At 40.2% G+C, this 10267-nt stretch overlaps 1 protein-coding gene across 3 annotated transcripts in view; it reads right to left on the bottom strand.

The window, feature by feature from the left end:
- Positions 1 to 854: 854 nt before the first annotated feature.
- CDK8 (cyclin dependent kinase 8) overlaps positions 855 to 10267 on the bottom strand; it is a 71012-nt gene continuing 61599 nt past the window's right edge. For 2 of the 3 annotated variants that reach the window (XM_063394708.1, XM_063394710.1), the window contains 4 exons: positions 8223 to 8320; positions 6783 to 6861; positions 6505 to 6663; positions 855 to 2125 (listed from right to left, as the gene is read on the bottom strand). In XM_063394708.1, coding sequence (XP_063250778.1) covers positions 2000 to 2125; positions 6505 to 6663; positions 6783 to 6861; positions 8223 to 8320 — 462 coding nt within the window. In that variant the 3' untranslated portion in view covers positions 855 to 1999. The remainder of the gene's footprint in view (positions 2126 to 6504; positions 6664 to 6782; positions 6862 to 8222; positions 8321 to 10267) is intronic. The other variant, XM_063394709.1, reaches the window with a different exon arrangement.

Raw genomic sequence — 10267 nt, 5'->3', positions numbered from 1 at the left:
AAGTTACTCTTGGCACTCTCTGAGTACCTGGGAAGATTCTGGACATACTGAACTGACAAGTTTAAAGCCTATTTATAAATGAAAAATAAAAACCAAAAATGCTTTCATTTGAAAAGCAAACCAAGAAGTTCAAGGTACTCCCACTTATATATTAACTTGTTCGAGAAACCAAGGAAAGACAGATTTTGACACCTTCTATGTCAAAATTAAGAGGGCATCATACAGTACCATAAAAGCAGCATAAATTCTGCACTCAGATTTTCTTCTTTAGTTGTAAGTCTCCTGAATACTTGAGTCCATCCAATGAGGTAGTTTTATCCTCACCTCAAGCATAGTTTGCCTTTCAGGCTGGCTAACAATCTGCGTTTTGTTTTGCCCCCCATTGGCATCTCAGGGCATTTGCATGAATCACACCAGCTGATATTTACACTACATGAAGCACCTGCAGAAAAATATCCTCTGTGTATTGCATACATCTGTGTCAAAATCATGGTGTGGTATTACCTACCAAAATAAGAATGAGCTTCAGAAACCTCAGAAGAACCATGCAGACAGGAATGCCTCTGGATTTTGTAGATGAAAAGGAGCTGCCTGATCTAGGAAGTGTTGCTAGTAATAAATGCAATGTTAGAGTATCTCCAGCTGATCAGCTACACGTACAAAACAAGAGTAATGCCTTTTTTTTTATTGCTGTTTAAAAGAAAAATTATCCTTCTCACCAGTTAATGGAAGCCTGCCTTGAGAGACAAATTCCTGCTGGATGCTGTTTCTCAGAACACAACCAGATACAGATGTATGGACAGGGGAGCAGGGGGTTTTGAATGAGAAAAAGGAATACAGGCAAAGGTCATATGCAGATTTATGAAAAATAAATTTATTACATAACACCTTGTTTTAACAATGTTTGATTTTTTTTTACTCAGAATACTTGTGTCATTCATGTAAAATAGTTTGATACAGTACATTGTATGTAAGTTTTTCCTCATAAATTCTAAGGCTCTCCTAACACCTTGTTCCTCTGCAGTAGGAATGGCACCCCTAAACGACGTGCGAACATTTAAAAAAAAAATAACTGAACAAAATTTAAAATCCACTACACCAAGCTGGTTCTCAAAAATCATGACAAAATATCTCAATGGATGCCGCATCTTTTTAGGAAATATCATTCATGCTTTTTTAATCCCAAAGCATGCTCACAAATCATTAACACCAACAGGAAAAAAATAAAACACTGTCTATGACAATCATTTTAGTTTGTTTGCTGAACCAAACATGTTTATATCAATGACAACATACTTATTTTACTATCAAATAGCAGCTTTAATACCAGTCAAGTCATAGATTTCAAAACAAAACCAGAAACTCATGTTGGAAATAAATCTTTGGGACGTTTGTAATTGCTGGGAAAAAATGCAAACACTTTCATGTTCTTAAAAAAATCTCATCGTAGCAATCGTGTCGGTCATAAAACATTGATCTAGGTGGAAAATGAACCAACCCACAGAAGTCACTAAAAATAAACATCTATCAAAACTGTCTGAGAGTTACGGTTAGTTTGCTTTTTTGCCATGGTAACATATACTGTATGCTTCAAGTACCAGTTCAAAGATGTCGTGTACTATTGGTCAGATGAAGTTGTTACATCAAGAGAATTCACCACATACGACAACAAAAATGCTTGCCCCTAGCACATTTCACAGCTTCACCCGCTACAGACTGTCACTGAAACAAATGCATCGGTCAGTCTGAACCATGTCAAGTAAACTACAGAAGTAGCATATCCACAACACAAACCGTGCTAGCACTTTCCTTTCAAGTCTAACCCCAAAGGCAGGTCCAGCGTGGGAGCCCGCACTGGGCCCCGCGGCAGGGCTGGGCGGTGGCGGTGGGACAGTGGGAGGTGTGGTTGTACAGTACATTCTGTGGCCCAGGGCGGGCTCCGGGCATGCGGCTGCGGCCGCTCCGGCAGCGGCAGCGCAGCGACGGCACCGGGTGCAGCTCAGTACCGGTGCGTCTGGTGCGAGTACTGCGGCGGCTGCTGGGAGGTAGCTGAGTATCCCATGCTGCTCTGTGGCTGCGATGTGCTTGGTCCGGGGTTGGGGTAGGCAGCATGGGGGTTGGAACGCTGCAGGGGAAAGCACAGACACACAGCCCTTCGTAACACGGACATCGCAAGACAGTTTCATCTAGGGACTCTTTCCTCAAGAGGCACCCAACACACACGGGCTCAAAGGAGCTGCTCTTCCCGGCCCGGTGTCACTTACTCTGACTACAGCAGGTAACAGACATCAGAATACCAGATCAGAAAGTGACAGCTGCCAGTCTTCTGCTATCCACCCTAACAGCCTCCCTGGAATCTTCACCCATCACAGACAAACCTCCAGCCAACCCTCCAAATGGCTACTGCACATGACACTGGGCTACCACCATTCATGGCAGTGGTCTTCTCCACTTGCTCCCTTCTCCTACCAGGAAGGTGGGCTGGGGTGGAGGTCCAGGTGAGGCATCTTACTGCTGATGAGCCACTCTGCCTTATTTGGGAGATTTTCACACACCGAGGATATACTTGGCACCCTTTTGTGAGACCTAGGCATACAGGCTGAGAGCACTGTGACTGGGCTAAGGTGTCATCTATCAGCAGCCTTAAAATACTTGAAGGAGAGTTTAAAGACAACAATGACATGTTCCTCAGTGGAACCAGGTATTTCAGGAAAAAATGTCCTTAGACTGTGGCTTGGGAGGTTTAGGTGGGACATTGGAGGAGGGACCACTAAGGGGCCAGTACAGCACTGGAAAAACCTGCCCATACAGTCTGTGAGGTCTCTCTATGAAAGTTTTTAAGACTCAGCTTAACAAAGCCATGCTAACCTGAGTGAGCCAGAACTAGCAACAGCCCTGGTTCAAGTGGGAGACTTGGCTAGATGGTCTCCAGAGGCCCCTTTCAACCAGCACTCCCACAATTATTTGAGTGGAGCATTCATCATTGTAAGAAACTCTCAGCAAACCAGCACCTGTTCACTACAATTTTAACCTAGAAGTTATTATTTACTGATCATGTGTTATAAAGGAAAGAAGAACTTCTTATGAGATTTGCAGTATAAGTATCTGACCACTTAGTAGTATTTAAAATTTCATTAAATTAACACAATTTTAGTACATTACTGTGCTGGTTTACATTCACAATAAAGTTTACATGCTCTCACAAACTCTGCAGCACTTAGAAACTGTGTAGCTTCTGAACTGATATAACAGGACATATTCTGTTTTTTAGGAAAAGCTGCTTCTAGAAGAGGTCTGGAAACTTCTGTAAACCAACTGTTCTAGGACTAGCATATTGCTACTGAGATCTGAATAAGAAAAAACTGTGGTGAACCAACACCCTGAGAAAATAAAATATTAAGTCACAACATAAAACAAGAACACCAATTTTTTTCTTGCTGTACAGCATTCGGAACAGGAGCTACACCCAGGATGCTGAGATGATGGCAGAAATCAAAATGGCATACTCTGCTTGTTAAGACATGCTCATAGGACTGAGCTGATACCTCCAGAGAAAAGGGGAGAATTGGCTGGACCATCATCAACTGAAGGGTCACAGCTCTGGGTCACCCTCCTCCATGTAACAAATACAGGATGTACTTCAAAGAGCAAAAGTCTTGAATGCTGGTTTTCCCCATGTGTGGCTCCTGTATGTAGGAAACCATCACAAGTTTAGCTGTTTAAAACTGACCACTCATTTCAGTGGTAAAACACTCACTGCATCCTGACTTCTAAAACTGATCTTGTTTTAAGACAGAGGCAATGAAAAATCAGATTCTTTCCTGACACCCAGAGCAACAAATGGCTTTTGTTTAAGAAGAAAAGTAAATATCCAATCCTTTCTAAATACCATTAAGCACTCAGAGGGTTATCACAAGCAAAAGCTCAGAGCAGTGGAATTGTTTCAGCCTGTTTAATCACATGGCCTTTGGGAGTGTCACATTGCAGATTTAAACAAGGAGGCAAGCAAGTCTGTGTGCCATGTGTCTACTATTTTTATGCATAGCAGGAAAGGATACGAGGTCAGTGTGCCCTGCCGAGAGTAATTTGACTTCTGAGTGAATGCAGAAACTGTCTTAGTGTGCCTTGCCCAGGAGATGGCAATCCTTCTTCACAAGCTTTAGACGGGGAATTTGAGCAATCAAATGAAGAACAAAAGAACAGGTGTTTGATTAAAACAGAGGGCTGTATTGTATGTTTGTTTTCCCTCTCCTCAAGTTGCTGGATCAGAAGCAAAAAATGTGAGGAATTTTTTTCAGGGAGACCTGAACCCATCAGTTGGAAACTCTTAACTGCTTTTGTTCTAGTGCTAGCAAGTTCAGATCTACTGTCTTTATTATCCTGTTTTCCAGACACCTTAATAAAAACAATCTACTGACTGCCTCTTTGTAAAGCTAGGGGGGAAATTATATATTTTTTTGAAAACCAGATATTTTCCCTCCTAGAGAGACAGCAGAAAGACTGTTCAGGAGCAGGCAAGTTTTCAGTAAGAACTCCTGAAACAGAAAAGCAGCAGTTATCATTATCTTAAGGGAAAAGTATTCTGAATTATGTCTGTCAATAAGGGCTGCCCTCAGCTGTAATCCCAGGATGGATATCTGTGAGTACAAAAATTTTGATGAGCACAAACTGAAAACAAACCAATGCCAACTCCGGCCGAGCAATTTGAGTCCTCTGACTTGTGAGCCAGCAAACCTGAGCTCTGGCTCACAGAACTAGGAGCTGAAGTTTGCTCAAAATGCCACAATGCAGCAGCAAAATGAGGTGAAGGGCATGTATATAGGGCATGTAAATGGGGCTCCCTGACACAGTACACACAACCTCTGAATCAACCTCCTTAGATGTGTGACTCTACCCAAGGCAAGAGTAAGAAAGTTACAGCTGCATTTGCCTTCTGCTCTTCTTTTTAAGAAGTGAAAGAAAGAGCCAATTAAAAGACCAAAACAGCAACTGGCTGCAGCTTGCCAGATTGAAAGGGATGAAACTCCTGTAAGAGTGCCTGCGATGGATAATAAAGAAAGACAACATTTATACTTGGAGGCAGAACTACAGTTAAGGCTCACCACTGTCTCAAACAGCTCTAAAAATGTATATTGTTCAAGGAAAATGACTTGCAAACTGATGTGTTATTGATGTCCTGGCATAAAGTGAACAAAGGCACTTAGGGACTCCTATGGAGAGTCTCACAATAAAGCTCCTGAAAATGATCGTATTTTATATCTCTGTAGTTTGCAAGTTTTGGCCAATGCTGAGAGTACACAGATTTAGGTAAGGATGAAGGTAATGCCCCCAGGCAGCTTCTGAGGCTATCTGGTACTCTCAGGGACAACCTCTGAAATGCAAGATTTCAAAAGATTTCTCCATGTTTTGCTACAGATTATAAGCCCAGCTAAGTGGGTTTCCACTATCAGGGTCTCACATTTAGATATTAATCTTTAAATTAACTGAAAACATTGCCAATAGTTTTCAACTTCCCCATCTTTTGATTTCCTTCAAGACTGTCTGCCAACTGGCCACCTGTGCTGTGCATTCCATGTGAACCAGGATAAAATGTTTAGTTCCTGCAGGCTAACATTTCCAGCAGCATGCCTCCTCTTGAAATCACCTGTTCCCCAGGCTTGCAAAAATCTGCTGTTCCCTAAGTGCTCCTGTGAATCATTTGAAGTTTTCCCTGTTCCTCTTTAGTAATTTCTTGGCTTGCATTAACTAAAGGTTCTGTCTGAACTCTCTTCTCCCCCAGTCTCCAGCAGCAGCCTCATCCAAACCCACTACCTGAGGTATCATTTGCTGAGATTACAAAGATATTCTTATACTCCAGGCTCTGATTTCTTAATATCTGAGCACAAGCTCAAATGCAGGAAGGCCAGAATACATTTTTCTTGTTTTCCTAAAGAGTTTTTTCCCCAATGTGCCTCCTCATCTTCCTCACTCACTGACTGCCACCATCTCACCTGTCTTCAAATCTGTAATATCTCTTACTCAACCTGGAATCTCCCTTGGTCTTCAAGAGATTAGGACAGCATCATGCCAAGTCTTTATTTGTACATCCAAAATACTGTTTCTGCATCCATCAACCCAACTAAAACACTTGTTCAGATTCTTATTTCACAGCTTTTTTACTGCAATATCCTCTGCCTCCTACCATCACAGGCTTGTTTAAGCAAGAAATGGCATTTTTAGGTGATACAGAGCACAGCATAGGAGGCTCCTGGTCTATAACTATTTGCTTTCCCTAGTATGAAGGTAATAATTAGTAACTCCAATAATGTCTTGATCCTAATTTCCTGACTTTCCTACAGAGCATCAGGATATCAACAAATCATCAACTAAATGAATCGGAAAAAAATCAAAATATGCAAAAAAGTTAACAGTTAATACAGTGACATTTACACAATTTTTTAGTTTGAAGAAACACTGCTCTAAACATGAAAAGCAAATACACAATATGTGAATAAAACAAAATACCTGATAGTCTGAGGTCATAATAAGTCCACCTGAGGTAGTGGTAGGAGGAACAACTCTCACTTTTTTCAGTGGGGGTCCCTGTGTGTGACTGTTGTCTTGGTTCCCTGGATGACCAGTTCCATTAGTATGGTTATTGCCCTGCTGCTGCTGCTGGTTCTTCTCAATTGTTTAAACACAAAGAAAAATTTCAACTCAAAAGCAGTACATGAAATAACATGAAATCAGGAAATAGTATAAAAGCCAGTTAAACGTGATGATACTGTTCTTCTAGTACTTACTTTGTCTCCTTTATCATCTGGTTCTTCTTCTGTTAAAAATTCTCGTTTTGGGTAAGGAATTTGACAACCTGCAAAAACACTGTCCCCCAAAAAAGTCTATTTATCACTGTATTAGAACAGAAGGGTTAGACCTGTAAGAGTCACACTTCACCCATGATAGTTTCAAGTTGCCTGAGCCATCATTTAATACCTGTGACTTAGGGAGAAGTTTTCTCTGTCTATCATCATATTCTAAACTTTGTAAAAACATATTCACATTTGATTTTAATGTTCATTTGACACTTATACACTAACTTAGGCTCCCAATATTTTTTTTGTTGGCTAGAAAGGTGCATCACCTGTTAGGTATCTGCAAGGGCACAAAGAGCTATCTCACTACAGCTATTGTGTAATTCACAGTCTCAGGACTAACTGAACACACTCCTGGAAACTTCACTGACTATTAACAAAATCAAATGGAAACATAATTTAAAAGTAACTAGAAACTTTACCTGTCAGTTCATATCTCACAGTCCACATGGATTTGCTACTACCAGTACAAGCTAATATTTACCTGCCCTTCCTCAGTAGAATGTATTTATAATAAAGTCTCTGCACACCTGTTAGCAATACTCAGTGTGTATTCACATTAAAATGTCAACCTAAATTTGAGAAAAAAGCCAAACACTATTCTAAAAGCAGTTTCTGCAACAGCCAATCATTTGCATGACTTTAAATCACAGAGACAGGCTAAGAGATGTTATAAATAATCTAGTAGGCTTCAGTGAAATAATTTCATTTTTAATTAATTCCTTATAAGTATACATATTTTATAAATTCTTCCCTACATAAGGGTAGAGAATCACAGACAGGATGTACTAATAGATTTCTTAAAAGGGTGTACAGTCATGCTCTCTGGCTAGTCTTCTGGAAGAGGGGCTTAATTTTTAATGAAATCATTCACTGTCCATAATTTTTCTCCCTTTTGTAAATCTGCCTGTACAAACAAAAAAGAGGAGTGTCTACAGAAAATGGATTTAAGTTGTTAAGGATGACAGCACACAGACACAGAGCTGACTTTCCCCACCCAGTGAATTCACAACAAAGACTAAGACAAAAATGTAAACTAATTAGAGATTGTCATCTGGCATTCTGAGGCAGAGAAGTGGACCTGAGGGCACTTAACAGTTGTCTACCAAGATCAGTAGCATGCATAATCAACCTGTCAGTGAGTAACAAGATTAGTGCTGCAACTAATAGGATCAAAGTTCCATAAAGCAGGAGATTAATAAAAATGCTACTTAATTTTAAAAACCACGAATGGCATTTTAGTGGTTATAGCTTTCTTCGGTTGTTAGACAGTATTTAGTTCAATAGTCACAAACATACTTAGGGCAGAGAGAAAGCACAGTTCTAAAGCATCTCTGAATGTACTGATAGGTTAATAAACTGACCACTTACTCGGACGTGGGAAGAGGATCTTCCAAGAAGTAAGGATCCTGCATAGCCTGTTCTGAGGTAATTCTCTTTATTGGATCCATAGTAAGCAATTTCTGAAGCTGAAAAAAAAAGAAAAAAAAAAAAAGAAGAAACCCCTTTACATTACCAAAACCATTTATAGAAACTTCTCTGTATTCCTGAAAGGCAGGATGACACAAATGCATCTGAACTCCAAAGCAAACCATACGTGGCATAACCCCACTCTTCTCTCCTGTTAAAATGATAACTTAATTTCCTATCAAAGGACACCTATTTTCACTTGCAAAGCCCAGGACACTCCGTTCCAGACACAAGTGTTCTATCAAAACCATTCAAAAAGTTTCCACAAGGTACTAGCAACTTTAATCACAACATACTTTGAGTTGGAAGGGCCCTTTCGAGGTCAGTTAGTCCAGCCCCCTGCCATGGGACACCTTTAACTCAGACCAGGTTGTTCAGAGCCCTGTCCAGTCCAGCCTTGAACACTTCCAACGATGGGCATCCAGAACTTTGTGCAGTCTGTTCCAGTGCCTCATCACTCCCTGAATCAAGAATTTCTTCCTAATATCCAATCTAAATCTACCTTCTTTCCTTATAAAGCCATTATCTCTTGTTTTATCAAAAAAAAAGTTCCTCTCCAGCTTTCTTGGAGACCCCCTTCCAAGTACTGAAAGGTGCTACAAAGGTCTCCTGGCAGCCTTCTGTTCTCCAGGCTAAACAAGCCCTGCTTTCTCAGCCTATCTTCAGAGGAGAGGTGATCCAGACCCCTCATTACCTTTATGGCCCTCCTCTGGACACAGCACCCCAGGTGAGGCCCTGTGAACTAGGAACACCAGACCAGAACTATTTTATTTAGAGCCCAGTTGCAGCAATGCATTCTTAAACTACATGTTTCTTATCCAAAAAGTCTGGTGTACATGCATATACTTCTCTCCATCCACCCAAGTAGCTTTGAGGTATACAGCTGTGCTGGACAAGCAACATGAGAGAACCTCCAGATACCACACAGAAAAATAGTGAGTTTTCATGTTTCACCAATACAACACAGTGTCCAAGGCCAAACTACACCATGACATGTTGTCAAAGGCAATGGTCTTTAAAGCAAATGCTTTACTTTTAACCTGCACGGTGTTTTTTTTAAATTGTGGCTCTAAAAAGAAAATACACATGTAAATAACATTAATTTACATTTTCTATTCATACTTTTTATAGGAGTCATACATTCATCTTTTAAAAAAAGATCCAGTGTCATGATCTAAGTCTGAACTGGTAATGTCCTTTCACTAGCTATTAAGAGAGAATTCATAACCCCAGTGCAAATCTCCACACTTCAAAAGCAGAGGTTAAGAAAGTACATTTCCCTCCTCAGGCTTCAGTTTTGACAGCATGGTTAAGAACGTGATAACTATGAATTACCACCACTGGTTGGTTGAATTATCAACCCAGTTTTGTTTTTCACATCATCCACAAGAACTCACAGTAAGTTGTTTCAGCTCTTTGAATCTACATGAAGTTTTTATAGAATAGCATGCTGAACAAGCCAATTCTTACTCTCTCAAAAAACACTGCCAAGAGCCAGAAAAAGAAAAGGCAAAACATGAAAAGAACTGCCAACACACTGAAAAACACAAATAAAAAGTACTGTAAAATTCTAGCATGATTTCTGGTGATTGGATTCTAGAGCTGTCCATCACACGCTGACAAGTCTTGGTCACGATCGGCCATACAAAAAGAAATCAAAATGATTGCGCAACCATTTTCCACCCAGGGGATCAAAACTTTGGTTCTGCCCCTTGGTACAGATGCCACACAGAACTGAACCTTCCACATATTATTACAAATATTTTCTATTTTAAAATCTGTACATTCTAGAGAGAAAATAACTGTTGTAAGGGTTCCACAAATTATTCCTAAGAGAGCTACAAAAGATTAGTGAACTAGGAAGAAATATTAAAATTTTCCAAACTATGTGTCCAAGCCCTGCGTTAATTTTCTTTTTAAGTCTGTGAGATGCACACTTGTATCAA

This window comes from Prinia subflava, chromosome 3 (assembly GCF_021018805.1).
Source record: "Prinia subflava isolate CZ2003 ecotype Zambia chromosome 3, Cam_Psub_1.2, whole genome shotgun sequence".
Classification (NCBI taxonomy): Eukaryota; Metazoa; Chordata; class Aves; order Passeriformes; family Cisticolidae; genus Prinia; species Prinia subflava.
This window is presented reverse-complemented; position numbering and strand designations above follow the sequence as displayed.